Source organism: Phaethon lepturus, unplaced genomic scaffold (assembly GCF_000687285.1).
Source record: "Phaethon lepturus isolate BGI_N335 unplaced genomic scaffold, ASM68728v1 scaffold54790, whole genome shotgun sequence".
Classification (NCBI taxonomy): Eukaryota; Metazoa; Chordata; class Aves; order Phaethontiformes; family Phaethontidae; genus Phaethon; species Phaethon lepturus.
In genome coordinates, this window is record NW_010513671.1 from 7,075 (window position 1) to 29,663 (window position 22,589).

General features: G+C 38.0%; 1 protein-coding gene across 1 annotated transcript; it reads left to right on the forward strand.

The window, feature by feature from the left end:
* The first annotated feature begins 1,965 nt into the window (after positions 1-1,965).
* Positions 1,966-22,201, forward strand: GRK7 (G protein-coupled receptor kinase 7). Its single transcript, XM_010290560.1, has 4 exons — positions 1,966-2,694; positions 3,466-3,903; positions 17,314-17,585; positions 21,859-22,201. Exons 1-4 carry the CDS (start codon positions 2,092-2,094, stop codon positions 22,199-22,201), a joined length of 1,656 nt encoding a protein of 551 aa, XP_010288862.1. The 5' UTR covers positions 1,966-2,091.
* The last annotated feature ends 388 nt before the right edge of the window (positions 22,202-22,589 follow it).

Here is a 22,589-nt window from a genome sequence, read left to right on the forward strand (position 1 = left end):
AGAAATCAGGAAAGATTTTAATTAACAGAGCAGAATGATTTTTGGAGCTGTGAATGTGTCTTTCTTACGTAGATATCTTAAGCATTACGTATTTTCTCTGATTTACTTAGACATGAAGATATCAATAGCTGGTGTAAGGTTGAGTTCACCCTTAGGTCCCCAGCTACCAGCCATTCGTACTGCTACTGTTTGAGCTGTGGTGGCATTCTTGTTAACTGTAGAAAATACCCTGCTGAATTTTAGGACCTGAAATTTTATTACCTCCTTTCTTGCTTTTCTATACTCAGGATATTATAGGAATATGTTGCTGTGGACACCATTTTCAGGAAAGCCACCAGCAGAATTCTATATTTTTTGCTTTGGCTTTTTTCAGTTTTGCTTACTCTGCTGGCTGCATTATTTAGCACTTTATGTAGCTTTCTCCTGCCCCATGCTTGCATTCACCTGGCAGAACTAGCGATTGCTGTAGAAGCAAGGCTTTCAAATACTCTGCTTTAGAGTACGCCGTGTTCTCGTGCGCACACAGCAGTTTGCAATGGATGGCCCTCTCAATCACAGCTAGAAAAACACACCTCTAATGGAGTTTTGTAGAATATAAGCATGAGTTGAATGTCAAATGGATTCAATGCAGACAGGATTAAGCATGTAAAAACAAAATACTACGTAGTTGTAGAGTGACAAAAAGCAGCCAAGAACGGCTTAGCACTTACTGTAGGGAGTCTGAGGTGCCTGTTGTTACTCCTCATGTTTAGTGTTTATGATTCAGCTCTTCAACTTGCTCCAAGAGTGAAAAAAGAGAAGAGGAAACTTGACCTTGACCTCAAGAGTACAGCTTGACCGTACTGGAAGAATCTACTGAAGAAGCTACTGGAAGAATCATGGAAGTTTTTCCTGTTCCCACGATACCTTCCTTATATCTAAGGAAAATTTTAGCAGCAAAATCACATGGCCCCACAGCAGAAGGGGGCTTAGCCTAGTAAGTGCCCTACATGATTGTTATTCTTTTGGGGAAAAAAATGGGACACAGGTTTCTAGTAGAAAGCCAGTGAGCGAAGTCAGATGGAATTTGCCTTCACCTGATTATAATCAGCTTTGTCCCATTGATGGTGCCCCCTCAGCCATACGCTGTTGCCACCTTCTCATCCTGCCACTTACTGTCATAAAGCTCATCAGGGAAAATAAACTGAGGCCACAATAACATCCAGAAGTGTCTTGGCAAGATTTGGCTGGTCATTTGAGGTGTGTTGTCTTTTTCTGTGGGTAGGAGATGAAGTCAGAACTATATGTTGTTTCGTATATAGGGATCATTATTTTTAGACCAGCAGCAGGTCTTAGCCTCTCTATGTAATCTGCTCAGGCAGAGCCACATGAGGCATCAAGGTTTGTGTGAAGTATCTGTGGAACTCTGAGTCATTGATGTTGAGTACAACTTGAGTTTCGGAAGTGTGGATGCTCAAAGCACTGAATTGTGTGATAATTTAAAGCTCAATGACTCGTGTTCATCTATGTCAACTTATGTTTCAGGCATGGCAGATTTGTGATAAAAGCTTTTTATAAAACCAGGTCCCAACTTATGTAATTCTTAGTACGTTGGTATTCTCTGTGTTGAGCGAGGGAGATACAAGGCTGTCCTATTAACTGTGGCCAGAGTGCCACAGTGGAGTGTGCATGTATTGCAGACAGAAGTCTCTGCATGTGCTCAGCAGCTAGGGACAGTGTGTGTAGAGGGAATCTTGGTACATTTAAAGGTTATCGGGGCCCATTCTGAAAAACACCAGCTGAACTGCGTGTGTTTGGTGCTGCCAGTGGGACGGTTTGCCTAGGATGTCGTCCCTCAGCTATACATAGCAAACTCAAAGCTCCTTACAGAGAAACCTCTTACCAGTCACTTTCCACAAATGGCGCATATACCTAAAGATACTTAGTGAAAATCCTTGAGAGGTATTTAATGCAAAAGCAGTCTCTCTGGTGTTTTTCAGAAGCCCACACACACCACTAGCAGGGAGAAGTGCAGGGCAGCTACAGCACAGCACTTGGGCCAGTTACTCATTTTGTCTCAACCAGGCTCTGCCATCCCAAGAGCTTGCCAAGATGTGTGACATGGGGGGGCTTGACAACCTGATTGCCAACACAGCCTATCTGCAGGCAAGGAAGAGTGGAGATGGAGACACCAAGGAGATACAAAAGAGACGTAGGAGCCTCTCACTGCCCAAGATTGATCAATGCGGAGAGGTTAGACTGTCCATTGTTGCTGATTATGACAGCATCTGTGAGCAGCAGCCCATTGGCAAGAAATTCTTCAGAGACTTCTTAGAGACAATGCCAGAGTATTTGGTAGTTAGGGACTTCCTGGATGAGGTGTCCAAGTGGGAGTTGGCAGAGGACAATGTCAAGAGCAGTACCATGGAGAATATGATCACCAATTTTCTTAAGGCAGGCTCCAAAAACTATCTGGCTTTCCTGAGCTCTGACTTGGCCAGCAAATGCCAGGCAGCTACTGCAAAAGACTATGAGAATGTCGTGCAGCTGGCCAAGGAGGAAACCAAACTTTTCCTTAAAGGCAAGCCCTTCCAGGACTTCCAGACCAGCCCGTTCTATGACAAGTTCCTCCAATGGAAAGTTTTCGAGAAGCAGCCAGTAACTGAGAAATACTTCTATGAGTTTCGAGTGCTGGGCAAAGGTGGCTTTGGAGAGGTAAGATCTGTATTTCTAAGGATGTGGGTCATCCCTCCTCTTTCATGATTAGCAGGTGGGTTTGCAAAGAGGAACATGGCAGTGGATTAACAAATTGTCTAAAGTTTTGCAAAACTTGCTCCTTGAAATTGTCCATTTCCCAGAAATTAGGCTGGGTTGGTTATCTGTACTGTGATACAGGCTCCAGGTGCCTGTTAGTGAAGAGCTACTCTTAAAGTTTTTATATTCTGTATCTATGCTAGTAAAAAATCCGGCTTCTTTACAAAAGCTCGCATGACTGTCCATATAGTTAGTTATTAGTCTGTTCCTTGGCACCGTTTTAGCCTGTGCTAGGTCACAGACTCCCAGATAATTCCTAGGTTCAGTTTAGGGTATAGCACAGACCAGGATTTGTTCCCAAAACACTGTATGAATAAGGCTACCTTTTTTTGAGCTGGAAGAGAGTTTAGCTGTACAGATGCAAGTTGGATATGCTATTCTTATGGTCAGAGAGTGAGTCCTTGTTCATTTTATTTGCTAATACATGTCTACTAATGGTGTCCTCAAGAACTTTGCATAAGGTCTGCTATATACTGGTCTGGAAGAGAATGGATTGTACACTTGTTTTTTCCTTATTTTCTCTGCTCGTATACTCTGCCGTGGAAGTTAGCATCAGCAGCTACTAATAGACATCTGTGATCCCCCAGTTCCTGCCTATTGCTGCCCTTGATATTCCAGTCTGTATGTTTAAAATTCCTTTGTTACCTTTCCTCATGCATCTTGCTTCTCTAGGTTTGTGCCATCCAGGTGAAAAATACTGGTAAGATGTATGCCTGCAAGAAACTGGATAAGAAAAGGTTGAAAAAGAAAGGTGGAGAGAAGATGGCTCTACTGGAGAAAGAGATCTTGGAGAAGGTCAACAGCCCTTTCATAGTCACACTAGCTTATGCCTATGAGAGCAAAAGCCATCTGTGTCTTGTCATGAGCCTCATGAATGGAGGGGATCTGAAGTATCACATCTACAATGTGGGAGAAAGGGGTTTGGAAATTAACAGGGTCATCTATTACTCAGCTCAGATCACCTGTGGGATTCTGCATCTCCATTCCATCAAGATTGTGTACCGGGACATGAAACCAGAAAATGTCCTCCTGGATGATCACGGTAATTGCAGACTGTCTGATCTTGGTTTGGCAGTGCGAGTCAAAGAGGGAAAAGGCATCACTCAGAGGGTGAGTAAAATTCATTGAATGTGGGCAGTGGGAAGGGAAGCTGTTCTATTTCTAATGCATTATGAGTTCAAGACTTAATTCCCTGGGATTTGTTCTTTGCTAAAGACCTTATGTGGTCATTTCATTCTAAGAGACGGTTGGTAAGAAGATTAGGTTAATTAACTCTCTAGATGCTGTATGTAGTTAAATAGCTTCTCTTACACAGAAACAGTAGAATCAACTTGACCTGTTGTTTCACTTAAGATAAACTCTTGAACCAATCATTTTAGAGAGGCTAACACAGATGACTTGTGCCTTGAGTCAGGGATTTAAACAATTATTTGTTTGTTTAATGAGCAGCAAAGATATGACTCCTTCTGTATTCAGTTTTTACTCCTAGAAGAATACAGTTTCTTCCAGATTACTCTTAAGTGGTACTACTGATTGTATTCCAGGTGTTCATGGTGCTGCACAACAAACCATTGCCAGCCTTCCTCCCCTCACAAATAAATTCCTGAAAAAGTTACCAGACTCGATGACAGTTTGCAGATGCACAGGCCTGTGTGCATGTGTAGGGAGAAGGAGATGGATGACCAGCTGGTTTTTGCTGTGTGAATTAGACTGTGCAGCACTGTGCCTGTGGTCATCTGAAACCCACCCAGATGACTAATAATGTCATGAGGTTTACACAAGAAACATGTGTCCAGGTAGCTTAACTATGAAAAAAGCGTATTTCTCCCAAGGTGCCTGGAGCTTAAAGATGTGTATAATGAATAGATGTGTCTGAAATACACTAAGAACATGAACAAACGTTATAAACTGATCTAATTGCCTTATGTTAAACTCCCCAAGTCTTTCAAGTTACTCTCTAGAAGTTCAGTAGAAGAGGACCTGGTGATAACCTTTTGCATCGTACTTGAAGTACACATGTCTTTTGACATTGTTCCTTAATGCAGTAATTTGTAGTTTGAAGGATATATTTTTTCCTGGAAATTAAAAAAATTTGTGTTATGAGTGGTTTTAGCTCTCAGTGAAAGAAAATATGGAAACTGATGTACTTTTAGATGGAAAATAATCTTAAAATGAGACTGCATTGTGGCTTAGCTATGAAAATACAGTTTCTGTGGAAGCTAAGGCAGGTTTTTAAACAGAACTTACGTGAAATGGGCATGTTGTTTTCTTTGTGAAGAAGGCATTTTGATCAGTGAACACAAAGCTATAAACCTTATTGTGCTTTGCAAGTTATAGCTGCATGCAGTATTACGGTCAGAAAATAATTTTGTCTAAGGGCAGTTTTTCCTACTTGTAAATATATGGCATTTGGCAGAAGAAAAAACCCAAAAGAAAATGAAAGAGTTTATTTAGAAATGTCTAACCACTTCTGTTGGTATTAGGGTGGAATCTCAAAGCAGTAGTGGACAAGGCGGTTGTTACTCCTCACTTTCTATGACAGTCATCAAGTTGTTATAATGATTTTTCTTCTGTTATTGTTCACTGTTTTTAGAAGCACTGTTCACCATTTTATAGGTGTTTTGATTAGAGAAAAAACTGCAATGAATAATATATCACATGATTGTAGTGTGTTACAAGGAATTTCTGTTAAAGGCGGTTTTATTCATACAGGAAATTGAAATAGGCGAAAGAAGAAAAAGATTATTTTTTCCCCCCATTTTTTGTATCATAACTGTGAGGGATTTAAATGAACAATAGTTCCCAGTATTATTTTACATTTCTCTAAACTAACCCTATTTGAGTCATTTGAAAGCTACTACTAAAAAGCGTTATATAAAAGCTAGATATTACTATTATTTATAGTAATGTCATACACAGGAAGACCTAAAAACACCTTTAAAAAAATTATTGCATTAAGCTTCACTATGTACCCTTGTAATAAAATAAAAATGGTGCTGTTAATTAATTTTTGTTTACTAATTGCAGTTACATTGTGACTTAAAATTGTCCGAAAGTTTATACTATAGCATGCTTTTTGAGTATGACTACCAAATTACAACTTTAAAATAATCTTGAGAGAAGATAGGTTTTTTTTCACCCCAAAAGATATATGGCTCCAAGACAGATTTATTAAATTAAATTTAATCAGTAGCACCATTTTGTGGTCACAGTTTTATAAGGGCAATTTTATAAGCTTTCCTCCAGGCCAAATCCGTATTGTACTATATATCTGAGTGAAGTGCCTAACATAATAAAGCTGCTTCTAGGTTTTGGATGATGGTTTGAACTGACAATTTAAGCCTTACAATTTTCAGTCACTAATGATAGGGAAAATACTTCTGATCTATAACATTGTATTCAGTAAAGCTACTTTTATTATTAGATTGTATTAATTCTGAGTATAGAGATCCTGTTTTAGTCTCGTACTCTTAATTGAAGAAGCAGAATGGTGCCTTTTTTAAACAGAGCATTTTCCTCTAGATTGTTTTGTACAGGTGTGAACTAAATAGATTATAAAGATAAAGTGAAACAATTAAAGATTTTTCAACAAGTGTCTAAAAGTTTCTCTCAGCCATTTAGGTTTTTCTTCCTGAGTGCTAATCTCTTCATTGTCTCTCTAGTTCTTAAGTTGTTAAGTGGCTCTTGCTTGTGAATAAGCAAATAAGATAGAAAACTCTTCAATAGCTTTTACATATCAGGAGGAGCCAAGTAAACAAATGTGGAGTAGACATCTGATCTTAGGCACCTGCTTAAAAAAACGTTCATCTGCATGTGTTTGACTGGAACTATGCTGGTATGAAAATGTCTCTTAACACATCATAAACAGTGAAACAAAGCAGCAGTTTTCCGCCTTTTTTTTATATGTCTTTTTTTTTGCTATATATTACGAAGTAGAAACATCATGTGATGACTTTCATCGTTCCTTATACAAGGGTGAATAGTATATAATATGGATTTATCTGTTTATTTTTTTCATTAGAGATTGGAAAAAATACAGTATTTCAATGCATTCTGAAAGTTTTGTACAACCCTTATGAGTGTACAAGCCATTAGAGATAAATTTGTTCTGCTTTCAAAGCATCAAAAAAATTCCTAGCCTCTCATGTATGAGTAAATGCACATCACCCATACATCAACTGGAGGATCCGTAAGTCCCTTTTGTAAATCTTCTTAGGTGATTAGGTTATCTCATAGCACAAGTGATAAGCTAGTTAATGAGTTCCTGTTTAGACATTTCCAAGTTTAAATGTGAAGATTTCTATGAAACTATAATGTTTATGTACTGTTTACCAGCCAAAGATTATTTTCTTTGTGGGTAGAAAGTTTTTTATTTTAGATGAGTGACTTTAGTGTCACTTTAAAGACCACTTTAATGTGGTTGTCTTACAGTAATGTGTGTTTATGCTGCAGAAAAACCATTGTGCAACGGAAAAAGCATTTAATACTTACGTAATTGAAGAAGTAGCCTTGGTATTCTTTAAGTATTGTCATTACATATAATACTTTTGAGAAATATTTGTGTACTCTATACCAATTGTCTGTAACTATTATAAATAAAAATACACTACTGTCAGAAACAATGCTCCTTACAAAGGTCTAGAAAGAGTTGGATACCCAGCCTTAGTTTTCTCACTTTTTAGTTGCTAAGGCAGCAAGTAGAAACATCTGGCTTTCCATGTTCCTGTTTTCTATCTGGTTTTCCAATGTTATTTTGACTATATACAGGCAGTTGTAAGTAATTGGTACAGTAATAATTACAGAGTTTAGAAAACTTTAATTTCACTAAGGTGTGCCAATTTGTATTTGTGAAGTGCTAGCTGGCTTTAGAATGGGGAAGTCACCAAAAAAAATTAAAATACACAAGTTTGAACAGTAACATTCTTGGAGATAAAAAGTAGAAGGCAATTGCAAGATACTTACATTGTATTTTTTCTTCATGAAACAAACATGGATTATATGGGATTTTTTTTGTGATAGGTACATGTACCTGTGCAGTCTAGCTAGAAATGTGTATATGCACACTCACTCAGGCAGAGTTCTTACTGACATCACTGGAAACGGAAATAAACACTTTGCCAGTGATAATAGTATTATTCAGGACTTCAGGGAATATCATTATGACTTTTCATACAAATGTGCCTGTAGCATCTGTTATCTGTGTCGATCATACCATGCATAAACTAGATTTTATCTTTAAATTACGCCTTTTTAAATGTTGATATTGTCTTTGTCTTATATAATTGAAATAGACAACAAGGAGAAACTGAGCCTGCAAAGATGGCTTTTGCATAGGCAAAATGTTTTGTCTGGTTATGTACTCGCTTGATTGATTCTGGAACTAGGTCTTTTTGATTATGACAGAAATGAGGAGCCTTCATCCCAAGTTTCTCCACTTGAACCGTTTGACCTGGCATCCTTTTTCTTGAAGTCTCTGGAACTTTTTCTCATACAACTCCAAATTCTCTTTTTGTGAGTCAAATGCTCCTGCCTTTATCCAAAAGAATAATACTACTTAGTTTCCTGAGAATGGTTGTGAGAAAAGTGAGCATGTTCTTCTGTTTAGTACCCTCATATCCTCCGCATACCGAAATATAGAGGACTTACTTCCATCTTTCCAGAAGTCAGTGCGTATTTGCTGTTTATTTCAGGAAGAACTTTCTGCCCTTACTGGGTATGACTTTTGTGCAAAGCAACTTGTTGCATGTAAATTATGAAGCACCAGAGAGCTTAAATATTGACATAATAACTGTGAAAAATAAGACAAACATATTTTTGTAGTATTTATAAAAGTGCATTCATATCTTCAGAGGTTTCAGGCTTCTTCACAGTATTCCTGTGCTATGTTTTATATATTTGAAGGACATCATAATATTTTTATAGGAAAAACATGTTTTGGTTAAAATATTACTCAAAATGTCCTTTTGCCCTCCTGTATTTTTGTTTATTATAAGATTCTATTTCTTAGGAAAACAGAAGGAAATCTATTTAGATGTTCCTGAAACTTGCAGTTTAATTTCAAGGCAATTGAGAAGCGGGAAGAGGGTTTAGACTTGTGAAATAAAAAATAACTTGGAAAGCTGTTCTGCAGTTGACTTTTGGTCATTATCACATGGCATTCTAATTGGATAAGATTCTGTAAAAATTTATTCTTCCTTTGCGCTTTGAAAAATGACAGCCCTTCATTTGCTCAAGATTAGAGTGACTTGCTGCTATTTTACAGTTTCAAAACCACCATTCTGCTCATGCATTTTTAAGTATGACATGTAAAATTGATTGTGTTTTAGTAGCAGAACTTTGTTCTTAAAAAGTTTTATAATCGCAGTTGTTATGAAGTGCGTCATCATGACAGGTATTTCAGATTTTTTGAATCTCTGAAACATATACTTTACACAGTGCAACCTTATCCACTGTGGATGCCATGATCATGAGAATGAAGGGAGCAGAAATGATTTTGTGGGATAATTCTGCCTCCTGCAGTTTTGGAGATGGCAGAAAGGATACTGTAGTCACCTAAAATTATGAGAATGCAATGTGTCTCATGAAATGCTTTTCCTACACAGGGCATATCACCCATGAGACACGTTCTTCTGTCTGGGAAAAGACATTGGAGCCCTTTAAGACATAGCATGAGGTCTCTTTGACTTTTTACCTTGTTCTTCATGCACTTTAATCTGACAGAACATGCAATAGCATTTATTAACTACAAAAAAGCAAGAGATAAGATTTCTTATCAAGTTCCTTTTCCTGGTAGAAAGCTTAAGCAAGCTCTTTGAACGTGAAAAATGCTATGTGCTAAATACTACCATTTAGTCCCTTTGTCTCTTGAGGCTCATTATTTATTAGAAAAAATAATATACATTCTGGAATGATCTCTTTGGTAAATCTAGTGGGCCACTTGTTGGTTCAACACTGTCAAAGATGTTTTTATTTTATTGGGCAAGAAATGCAACATTTGGCTGACAGTGTAATTCTATGAACTGTTGATTTGACGGCTTTGACCAGAAGCAGTATTGCAGGAACTATAAGCTATAGGACAAGGAGGAACGTAGTACTTCTGTTCTTATTGGATCACATGTGACATTCCACTGACTGTGATGAGTAGTTTCAGTTCACAAATGTATAATGACAAAATAAAAGCCTGAAATAAGAGACAGAAGCAAGTGAAAACTGGGGGCTTGGTTTTGCTCGTTGTTCAAGTTTAACATCCGCCAGTGAAAGGTAGCAGATTCAAAATATGTGGAGGTGGTTCTTAATACAATGTGTAGTTTAGCTGCAGGACTTTTTTGCAAAAGATCTTGTAGGGTCTAAGAATTTATCTATATTCATGAGGAGGGTAGACAATTGATGGAAGACAACTTTGATGAGAGAAACCATTTCTGTCTCTGGAAGCCCTTGAACTGCAAACAGTTGGAGCCTAGGAAGGTATTAGAGAAGTGTCAATGTACACACCAGGTTCTTATAGTCTTCCCTATGCATCCGTATTTTGGCCAATTCGCAGGCAGGAAACTGGCCATAAGAGCCTTTGTTCTAATGCAGCCAGTACACATCTTCCTGGATTTATGTGTAAAAGAATTGTACCTTCAGCATTAGTCATAATCCTGAAAGATAAGGTGGATGAAATCCCGTGGATTTCAGTGATAGACAGTAACCATCCAGGCCTCATTGTCATTTGCACTGCTTAAGCTACAGGGGCTGTAGTTACACTGGAGGGCCGTTACCCTTCTGAGGGCACCTTGCAGTCCTGTTCCCTCAGTCACACTGGCACTGAACACAGAATTCCTCTTTGATGTCCTCTTTTTGAGAAAGCTGCCTACGCGTCATGCTGTAATACTGTATTTGTATTCATAGAATATGTACAGAGCTAAGCAGATGGAGAATTTTCTCCCTTATTAATATTGTTTGTGGAATATTCTGTGGTCATTAAATAATAAAACCATAAGCGTATCTGAAATGAAGTATTATTATTCCCACATTATAGATGGGAGATGGTCTGGAGAAATGTTAAAGGGAAATTAAAGGGAAAATCATGTTACAAGAAGACTAGAGAACATGATAATTCTTGAATTCTAATTGAGTGGTTATGAGTCTGTACCAAGTGCTCTGCTTGTCCTGTATGCTCCATCCCTATCATGTCTGATTGCTTCACTGTCTATGAATGCAGATTTCTGATGGCATTTCATCAAGGTGAGGATGTTAGCAGGTTCTAGCTCCAATAGGGATCTGAGTCAAAGATAGTGATTTACGCATGATCACGCAGGAAGAAAGCAGGGAGATGCTCTAGAGTCCAAAGTTAAAATTGGTGCCCAGTTGCTGGACCATCCTTCCTCAAGCCATTTATCTTTTTTATTTTTGTATAGCACGAATCTAAACTGAAAAACATGCTGTAACTGTGGCTATTTCTCTTCCCAAGTGTGAGCACAGAGGCAGCCTGCCCGTGCTGTCACAGAAGTGGCTTTCTCTTTCATTTGTGCAACTTCCCTGATTTCAATGACTACTGATGTCCAAGCTTGAAAGAGTAAAAACGAATGGTGGATTTTTTTACTACTCCAGTTAGTGACTTTGAACCCAGAGGCAATTTTGTTTCCTTTTTTTCTAATATAGCAGAAGTTTGTTTTGTCCCTCTTGTGCCTTTATCTGAGTGGGTTCTTTTAAGGCAGACAGCTTTCCCTGTTAAAATTATGTCCCTATCTGAAAATGAAAAAACCTTTGGTCTTGAATTTTGTGTAGGCATGTGGGATTCAGTAGCTCCTAAGCTCCTAAACAGTCTTTCTCATTATCTTTTACTGGTATGCTGAACAGTTGTCCTTGTGTTCTTTTGACTCAATAGCCCATCAATTTATGATGGGCTGTCCCGTCATAAGGCCCTTCCCTATGCCAAACTCTTTGTTCTGTGAGACTTTTGAAGGGTGCCTTTCGTCCTAATTAGACTTGATTTTACCTTTTTTTAAAAGATAGTTGCCCATTCATTTGCTCAACTGGCTTGTTACTGTATGAACGTGTGGTGAGAACGTGTGGAGGAACTGCAGTTCTGTGCGACTCATTTAAATTACGCTCCATTCCTCCTCACCGTGGCTCTTGGGAGAAAAATGAAGATTTTAAAGTGAGTGGCAGAAGCAGATCAGTTGTTCTTCTCAACATCTAGGGCCTGTTTGCTCATGTGCAGAGAAGAGTTTTCTGTGGTCTGTTCCAGCATTCAGGCCATTGCTGAAGGAGTGGAAGAACAGCTGGACAAGAGAACAAAGCAGGCAGTGGCACCCCTTGGAGGAAGGAAGGACTGAGCCCCAGGAAACAGCTGATGGAGCTAAACTCAGCTTGTTTTTTTTCCTCTGTTCAACAGTTCTTGTGCCATGGCAAACAAAAGGCAGACATTCTGATTTGCTTTACTGTTTGGTTTGTGATATCAATTGAGTTTGTTTTGCAGAGATCTGTGGGAAAAGGTAGAGAGATCTAAATTCTGTTTCTTCTCATTTGCCTGTTTCTGTGCTGATGAAAGCTCCAGAGAGTTCTATTTCTTTCTCCCCTGCATCTGCTAGAAGCTGGGATAACGGTGGTGTTCAAGGGAGGTTCCCTTCTCGGGACAGCAATCTGAACAGGATGTATGAGCGTACTTACACTGCGGGCCTCGTTCTGCTTGGACTTGTGGTGTGCCAAGTACCCGTTGACCGTACTGGGAACTGGGTGCACTTAGTGCTTCTCAGGATCACATCTTGTATTATTAAAAGATTATAATTATGCGACCTTTTAAAAATTTATGCAGGATCACATTTCACAAAAGAAACTTTTGTATACTTTCAGATGAGTCATTTCTACTATGCCCTGTCAAACCACACTCAAAGCAACAATTCCACTTAACAGAACTTCTTCACTAATGTATCCAAGGTCAACATTTGGTCATGACATTTTAGAGGATTATTGAAAAATTGTATTTTGGGTTGTTCTCAAGATAGAGAAATAAAAGGAGAAGTAGATCTGTTAACGCTTTTCAAAAGCAAGTCAATTAAAATTTAATTTACTGAAGTTTAATGACTCTTTATATTTCAATCAGCATATGCAAGTAAGGCATCTTGCTCATCATCACAAAAGACAGTATTAGATCGAGAGCAAGCAAAAAATAGCTAGTGTTGCACTGACTATGCTTCAAAAAGTTGTGTGCCTCTGCAATGGCATATGGTTTCTGCCTTCTGTATAAAAGTTGGGGCACTTCAAAAAGTTGTGTGCCTCTGCAATGGCCTATGGTTTCTGCCTTCTGTATAAAAGTTGGGGTAATATAACATTCTTTGGCTCCTTTGTGATTTTTTTTTTTTATTTTTAATTGCGTTCCATTAGACGCTTCCAGGTCAGTGAAGGGGTAATTCTATGTGTTTGTGTGTATCTGTAAGATCACTTGAGCAGTCAAGACGTGTTCAAATGGTTCCTGGCCTTATCAGGAATCCTACAAGAAAGAAGAAAATAATGTGCTTGGTCTTAGTCTCAGGCAAAACCCAGTGCATGTCCTGTTAGTGTAGAGTTGACAACAAAGGAATTTGACTTTCTGAGTAAGATTTTTATATTTTCCCTGTTTCCATTAAAAGAGTGAAATTTGTCCATGTCAAATAAGATCTAGTAAGAAAAAGTGTTTTTTAGTTAATACAGAACTTCTGAATTTACTTACAAATTGTATTGAATGAAGACAACTACAAAACCATACAAACCTAATGATTTTTTGTGTGATAGACATACCAATAGCCCATAGTTAGAGATATGCATTCTGAGGCATGGTCAGATAATTCTGACTTAATTAAAAGTTCACTACAACCCATGGAAAATAGAGCCCTTCTCAAAAATAGTGCATTTATCTTTTTTGTGGTATCTTTTAATTCCTTTGCTTTCTGTCCTTTTTTTTCTTTTTACATTTGAGTATAATCTATAGTGTATTTATTTACTTCTTGGCCTACTGAGAGTAACTTAACTCATTACTTCACTTTTGCTTTGGGAATCAGTGGATACGTTTTCCACCTAATACACTGTTTTTTTGCTGCTCAAATCTCACTACTGCTAGTTGTACAGTTTAAAAACTCCCTTCACTAAGCTTCTGTTTTACCTGCTTAAATAAACCTCTCCTGAGTCATTGAGGCTGCCTTTCATGTTACCACAGGATCTCTTTTCTTTGAAAGATGATCTGATTTTTGACATCTTGTTCTCCATAATGATTAGTGCAAGGATGCTAGGTTTTAGCTTCCTTCTAATGCTATCTACTCCCCAAAGATAGAATTAAATCCTCATTTGAAAAATGTACGTTATTCCAGATCTGGGGACTGAATAATTCTTGGTATATTTGTGTTCCTTAATACAGCAAATGCTTATGGCTTTATCATCTTCCCACATGATCATCTTTCTTCCCAAATGATTTTGCCAAAGCTCCACATATGTAGAAATAGGTGGAAAAGACTACAATTTAAGCTATTTTCTTCCTTTCTTCAAATTCCTGTTTTGATAAAGATTGCAGAGATTTGAGTATTTCTTCCCCCTACTTGTTTATGTGTTTCTTCCCCTTAAACATCACTGCTGACTACTTGTAAAATGTGTTTGTTTCTGCTATAATATGGTAATGTTTAAGTGGGCTTTGATTCTCAGGGTTTATGAAATTAGGTTTAGATTCCTGTTTCTCAGTCTGTTCCTTCATTATGAATTGCAGGAAAGTTTCAGAATTGGGAGAAATTTGTTTTAAAATTAGGTTCAAGTTTTGATGAAATTCCATGAGAAAAACAGCTCACAAAATTCTGAGTTGTAATGGGTTGACATTATCAGAGGAACAATATATGTTTCTAGACTTCTCTGAGATGGAGCTGGATCAGCTCAATAACAGCTCAAAAGATTTCAGTGCTACTAATTTAGAATTTTGAAATTTAATTCTTGTTCACAGTAACTATGTCCACAGTCTTTCACTTCAGTCTGAAGGGAAGCTGTTGTTGGTCCCTCTCTGTTTTCTATTAAATTGTGCTCATGCAGTCTCTTTGGTTGGCGATTATGGTCTTGCTTTCTCTGTTCTTGAGAAACATGAGTACCATGTCAAAGCATGGTGTCCTGTATGGTGTGACTTGCTGAAGGTTATGTGGAAAATGCACATGGAAGAGACTGAAGTTACGTGGCAACTATTTCTTTTGAAAAAACTATGGAAGAAGGAACACTATGAAAGGAACAACTATGGAAGGAAAAAGAGGCAATCTCAAAGCAGCTGCCTGGAGACACATTTATGATCACAGAATTCTGACTTTTTCCATGTCAAATTTATCCAGTTCCCATATGATGATGCTAAGTTGCAGCAAAGTAATGTCTTATCAGAAAGACCGTACTGTGCTCTCAGGGTGCATTTTTATGATGATATGACTCATCAGTTCTTCAAGGCATTAGTGCCCCAGCTTCATCTCAGTAAAAATAAGAATGTTTGTTGCTTCCCAGAAGGGGGAAGAAAAAAAAAAGACCAAAAATATTCCAGAAGCCTGCTTAGTGTCTGTGTTCACTAACCCGCGATGAGCGTGTGCATCCTTTTGTACCAAACTTTCTCTGCTGCTTTCAACCCCTCATCTCCCTTCCAGGTTTCATCATCTTCTGAGGCCAGAAGGATCTGGGTTCTGTGTCCATATTTGCAGTAATTGTAAATAAAAATGTAATACTGTCAGGGTGTCTCTTGATACTAACTTTTACTTAGAGAAATTCGATGCAAACGGTACAAATTAATGTGGAATGATGTCAGCTGCTGCCATGCCCATACGGCCTCTCTGTAGTTTTGTGGTTTTAGTGAGGGAGGCAACAGTTCGATTTTAATCTTTTTCATTTGTTTTCAACCTGGCTGATATTTTTGGTCTTCTCATCTCATTTCTGTTTTTCACCCAAATGGAGGACTTCTTTTACTTTTAGGGATATAAAGCAAATACAAAGAAGGAAACAAAGTGGATTTAATTTTCTGTCCATTAGGCTCAGGTTGTAATTGATGCTAAGATGTTCCCTCTCGCACACATTGTTTACAGTAGAGTATATGCCATAATGTGTGGAGGCATGAGCTGAAGTTTGCAGGAAGACCTACCTTACTCAGAAATACTGTGCCTAAAGTTGCAAAAATTACCCAAACCCCATACAATAAAATTCATCTGTTGAGCTGTGCTTTTTACAAATATAATTTGTGCAAACAAGCTCTAGTTTTAGTTACTTTTTTCTAACTGTTTTGCTTTGGAGTGAACCTCTGTCACTACTTGTGTTCTGATAGCAGTAATGCTGACCGTCTTGAATAACCTTTATTGGGATTTTGCACAAACATAATTTTTCATTAATACTACTAATACATCAGTCCCAGTATTTCAGAAAGATAGAAAAGAGGTTCAAGCGGCTTCTGACATAGTTATCACTGTTAGCTGAATCTGATACATGTATAAAATAAGGTATAGCATCAGATGCAGCAGGAAATGTTGGGTCAGCTGAGGGAATGCTGTTTCGCTTGAAATCTCACATCCTCGGTCACGCAGCAGCACAACAGCAAGCTTATAGAGAGGTTGACCTTCTCTCTTCCCTCCCAGGTGAATCAGCTCCCTAGAGGGAGGCAGTGGGAGCTATTTTGGACATTGTGCAGTCGGACCCCCAAGGGAAGTGTGCCAGGCCTGGTCTGGGAAGGAAGCGGGCAGGTTCCCCTCTCAAAGCAGTCACTTCTCTTGGAGGAGGGTCCATTAGTACTGTATGGAGCAGTAGTCTTTATTCAGAAAGGTTTTTTTAGTTGGGAAATAAGAACTCGTTCCTTCATCTGAATGCGTATAGTTTACTAATCAGAATTTTCATAGGTTTACAATGGTTTTAAGAGTTTTTCTTGGCCCTTGATGCTAGTACTTCTTTCTAGAAACCACCAGGGAGTGTGGGTGAGAACTTCCTCATGCAGCTCAGCTAACCAGCTTGATGAGAACTTTCTCATTGGCAGCAGACCCCTTCATTGGACCAGTTATAATCACTGAATGGGGGGGAATTGGTGATTGTTTGTCTGTGTTTTGTCTTTTTTTTCAATCTTTTCAAATTGATTGCTAGTTGTGTTTACAGGACAAAGCTAACAACACTATCTTCAACAGGAGAAAAAAAAAGCAATAGGGAAGAACAAAGCAAGCTAAACATTAATTTAAAAAGAAACCACTTTTAGGTAGGACTTGCACAGATATTTCATCTTTGAAGAGCATAATTTAAGATGCTCATTTAAGATTCGTCTTTAAGAAGAGCATCATCATTTAAGACAGTTTTCCTGTATGCTAAAATGTTTATAGACGGATATAGTGCATGTGCCAAACCAGAGCTATACCTCAGAACTTCTAGATAAAAAAAATATATCAATTATACATAGTTTCTAGATACAAAATATATCAACTGTTTTACTAATATTTTGGAAGAATTACAGACTAGTTTGTTTAATTGTGTGCATCTCATTGCTGACATTGTATAGTAAATCTGTCTGTATGTTTGCAATAGGCTGGGACAAATGGTTATATGGCTCCGGAAATCCTGAAGGAAGAAGATTACAGCTATCCTGTGGACTGGTTTGCTATGGGGTGTAGTATTTATGAAATGGTTGCTGGCCGAACACCATTCAAGGATTTCAAAGAAAAGGTCGGTAAGGATGAGGTTAAAAGAAGAACTGTGGAAGATGAGGTGAAATTTGAACATGACAACTTTACAGAGGAAGCGAAAGATATTTGCCGACTGTTTTTGGCTAAGAAAACAGAGAATCGTTTAGGAAGCAGGTATGCCTTACTGCTCAAACTCAGTAAAAGCCAGATTAAAGCTGCAAACAATATTACTGTTTTACATATTATACAAAATTAGGTTAGCTTTTGACTTTCTACAGAGTAGTGAATTTTCCCTTTTGCTTCTAGGAAGAGAGGGGTGGAAAGTTTCTAAGATAACATGAAAATAAGGAATTTTCTTGCAGTAGTGTGATGGCCCGTCTTCACCCCAGACTAATAGGAATTCTCTTCTTGGTATTTTGTGGGGATAGGGTCTATATAGTTTTGGGAGAAGGGAGCAGCCCATTTCTCTTGCATATTCTTTCCTAAAGGTAAAGGATATTCAAGTAGATACCTGCTTCTATGCTAATGAAGACTGAATGCAGAATCTTGGGCTGTATCACTTACTGGAATGACATGGGCAAAAATCCAAATCTGCAGTGTGGATTCTCTTCCCTGCAGATATCCAGCTTGCAAGGCTGCATCATTGGCTTCTTACTGAAGAGACCTTAATCCCTCTGCTTTACTCAAGTGCTTTAAAAAAATCTTGTAGAGTTTCTGGTCTTCCTGACTCATCCCAGGGAGAAAAGGGAGGAAAAGAATACTGGGCACAAATTCTTATAAAGCAAAACATTTTTGGGGACCTCAGAAGTGGCTTTGGGTTGACGAAGACTGATGAATGTATTCCTGACTTAACAGTTTAAAGTAGCTGTTCAACAAGAAGAAAATTGGAAAGCTAAGCATTGTAATATTTAACTTGTAATATCTCTGATCCCTCTGATATATATGTGTGTGGAGGGGGGGGGAGAGAGAGAGAAAAAAAAAAATTCAGTGCATTTCTAGTGAGACAGATTTGGGATCTACATTTGCAATATAGACAAAATTAAAGAAATATACCAAAAATGTAAAAAACTAATAGGAGACTGATAGTACCTGTCTTTAGAGTACACCATGTTTTGAATCACCTGTGAATACAAATATATGTATCAGATGCTTTTCCAATCTAAAGGTGGAAGAGACTCAGAGACTTAATGAAAATGCACAGATAGTCTTCTAGATTTATGTTTCATAACGACATGGAACAGTTTTGCAAAATATTAATCACACTTGCCTGAAAGAATTAACTTTCAATAAAGTTAATTATATAATTAATATACAAATCCTTATTATTCCAGTGCTAACTGAAGACTACTGCTCTTTGTGCCTGATGAGTTTTCCCAACAACTCTGCAAGGCTGCAGGAAAAAAAAGTATTTTCAACAACACATAGAGTATGTTTGATACAAAGTCTGTATTATTTTTAATATGTTTAAAAAGCCTATTTTAAAAATAAATTTAATACAAAAACATTTATAGCATTCTACCTTACAAGCCAGCATGCTTTGCAGACATTTAGTCTTACAGCATTTTGTGAAGTAAACAAATTTCAGAGTAGGGGAAAATGAAATTTAGAGATTCTGAGCGACTTAGTCAACTTCATTCAGCCAGTCTGAAGCAAAACCACCAACAGAATATTCACTTACTGTAACCACACTCCCTTTGCCAAGGGAATCGTTTACAATCATTCTGTCTGCTTACCATTATGTTATTTCTCATCAATGGGAGAAATGTACATAGAAAGGTATTTGCACAGATTATATTTAATTTTCTGCTATTTAAGATATTCTTACTCTTATGTGTCATACTTAGAGAGGGAAAACGATAGGATGTATACAATGCCTGGACATGATACAGAATAAAAGCCTGCATGTACCTTTTAAACAGGGCGATGCTATTCAGGACAGCTCATCCTTACGTAAAGATTAGCACTGTAATTCTACTAAGGACAACAAGACCTTGGGTTATCTACATAAGTGCCTGTTGCATAAGTTAAAGCTGCTCAAGGATAGCTTTACTTTGTACACCTGACTTTTTAAAATACTCCACACTACTGAAGACTCAATGTCACTGGCTAACTCAGGAAATACGTAACCCTTTTCATCCACTCAAGCTTTTTGGGATTGACATCTCAAATCCCAAATCTGTAAAATGATTTTTTTTTAAAAAAACTTTTATTTTCGTGGAGGAATACAAAATTGACATAGTTTAGATGAGTTCTCTTTCTATTTAAGTTACGTAAATGTGAAGTTCACGCAGGAAGAGCTCCAGTTCATCTCCATCTGGTTGGAAGATGCTTCAGTTGGTTCCAGTAGATGGCGTTCCTGTAGCTTTATGTTTTTAAACTTTATATGGTTTTGATGGTGTCAGAAAATACATCAGGAGGAGAAATATTGCAGCAATCCATTCTGGAGCCTTCACCAGCTTCTAGTGCTTTTTGGTTTATGTTACAGAAAGGAAAAGCAAAATAAAGTGAAATTTTTGTAAGCACACCTGTCCAGTAGGACTGTCAGCACTACTAGCCCACTAGTGTCCCAGGACACTACTTAATTTGAACAACAACTCTTAACGCATTTCAAGCTAACAGCGACTGTAAATAAATCACATCAGGCTCGAGGGCTGCTCAAATCTTGGCTGTCACTAGCCAGTTAAGTTAGGAGATGATTTTGCAAGACTATGTATATGCAGAAGCCATGATCACTGTTGGTTTAATCTATACATTCATAATTGTGTTCATATGGCTCTTTTGGGTTGAAAACATCATTTTTTCATTGCCCAGGGTGCCCAGATGGCAGCATCTATTGTTCTTCAGGCTGTGATTTAGCATCCTGGTCATGGTCGTGTACAGTGGTAGTGGCTGGTGGTGACCTGCTCAGAAGAACCAGGCAAGCAGAGACACAAAATGACAATACTCTAACAAGGGAGCTGAAAAGGGTGGCTGGTAGTTTCATCTCAGCTGTGCCTGGGTAGCACCGAGGCAGGCTAGAAGCGTGGCAGGACAGCATACAAGGAGCCAGCAGTAGTGGCAAGCTGGACGAGCTGTTCTGCATACATGGTATAAGGTGTTAAAAAAGGAAGATTTTCGATTGTCACGCAAATCTACTACTTCTATATGGTGCTTCTACATATTTGCAAAGATAAAAAGATTTGTCAAAGGTTCGCATTTTGCTCTTGAAACATTGTCTAGAAATACATGAGCGCTTACACTTTGCTAAGTACATGGTTTTGTAAGGAAGTGGGAAAAGAAAAAAGCAACATGTTAGCAACTACCATTTTCTGAGGCCAAAACCCAGACAAATTTGTTGTTCCTATTTTGTTCCTGTTGTTTCTGTTTTCAAGACCAGTGCATCCATAAATACAGAAAAAACCCGAATGCGTAGGTGTAGAAAATGCAGTGGTCCTATCTGCTCCTCCTTTCACTAGAATTAAAAACTCCAGCTTTGTGAGCCTTGATGCTAGAGGCACAGTTCAAAAGCTGTGATCCTTGGACATGCTTTAATGAGCACACATTTGAGGCTCAAATTATTATAATCAGAATATACTACAAGTCTCTCTGTGGGTTTACAGTGAAACAATTCACTGTTTCTTTTACAGCAAGAATTCTCCCTGAGGTCTGCAGTTGTTTTTCTTAAGATGTATTTAAAATGTGTATTTACAATTATTTTAGTCCTTTCTGGATTTTATTCTTGGGTTTTAACAATAAAGGATTGTGTTTGTGACAGTGGCACACATACTTTTGCTAATGCCATAATTTGTGACTCTCTTGCTTTAATCTCTGCTCATTTATAAGAGTAGTTCATTTGAATGAACAGACTCACTGAAACTGGGAGTGTATTAGAGCAACATAACTGAGTTTATCATGTAAATGCATAGCTGCTTTGAATCAAGGTAAAACCAGAAATGTCATTTTTCACCAGTTTCCCATTCAGACTGTTGTTCCTCAGAGTCAGTCCCTAGGTGTATTAACACAGTGTACCCATCTAGAGTTTAACTGATATTCTTAGGCTAGTTAATTTAGAGATAGCCATTTGACTTTCATTGTTGGACAGTAAATCCAATACTCCTCCTCCCCATTCTGCTGTATCTTCAGTTCTGGTTAAAGTGTATCTTTGGATATGAGTATCTCTGCGCTGCCAGAAGCAGCACTGCAACTCTTGCATGGCACCTTGCCCAGACTGATTCACCCTGAGAGGTAGAGTAATGAATAATGGGATCAGGATGTTTTCTGCTTCTCAGCTTTGCTTATATTATGCAGTGCAGCATTCTTCAGTTATGAAAAAAGGAATTGCATTGCATTATAGGTAGATCTCTCCCTCTCTCCCCCCTCCCCTTGAAAATACTCTCATGTGTACAACACAAAGACACACCTGAGAGCAAAACATCATACTAATTAACAAACTTTTGCTTTATTGCAGAAATGAAAATGATGACCCAAGAAAACATAGTTTCTTCAAAACAATAAATTTCCACAGGCTAGAGGCAAACCTTATCGACCCTCCGTTTGTGCCAGATCCATCAGTTGTCTATGCCAAAGATGTTGCAGACATTGCTGACTTCTCTGAAATACGAGGAATTGAGTTTGATGACAAAGATAAGAAGTTCTTCAAAAAGTTTGCGACGGGTGCTGTCCCTATAGCCTGGCAGGAAGAAATTATTGAAACGGGACTGTTTGAAGAACTGAATGATCCTAACAGAGTAGATGCTGGGGGATACACAAATGGAGGTGAAGCTAAGTCAGGAGTTTGTTTGTTGTTGTAAATATCACATCATTAACAAAAAAAGTAGAAACCACCTCAGAACTTTCCATATTCTGACACTGTTTCAGAAACTCAGTGTATCTGTTTAGGAAGACCCAATCAGTGTAATATGACATTGACAGGCTATGTAGGCCCACCAGCTGAATAGACTATATTATTTTCCTTTGCTCTAACAAAGGAGATAATATTTTTGTTTTATTGGAGATTTATCAAGATGAAGAATCATAGTTCTCTAAGAAACTTAGAATGATAGAAATTCTGAAATACAAAAAGCAATAACAGAGTGAAGAGGCAATACCTTTTGAAAATGACTGACTACCATTTTGAATACAATAATCTGTTGTTTTTCTTTCTATTTTCTTGTTATTTCTACTAACATTTCCTCTTTG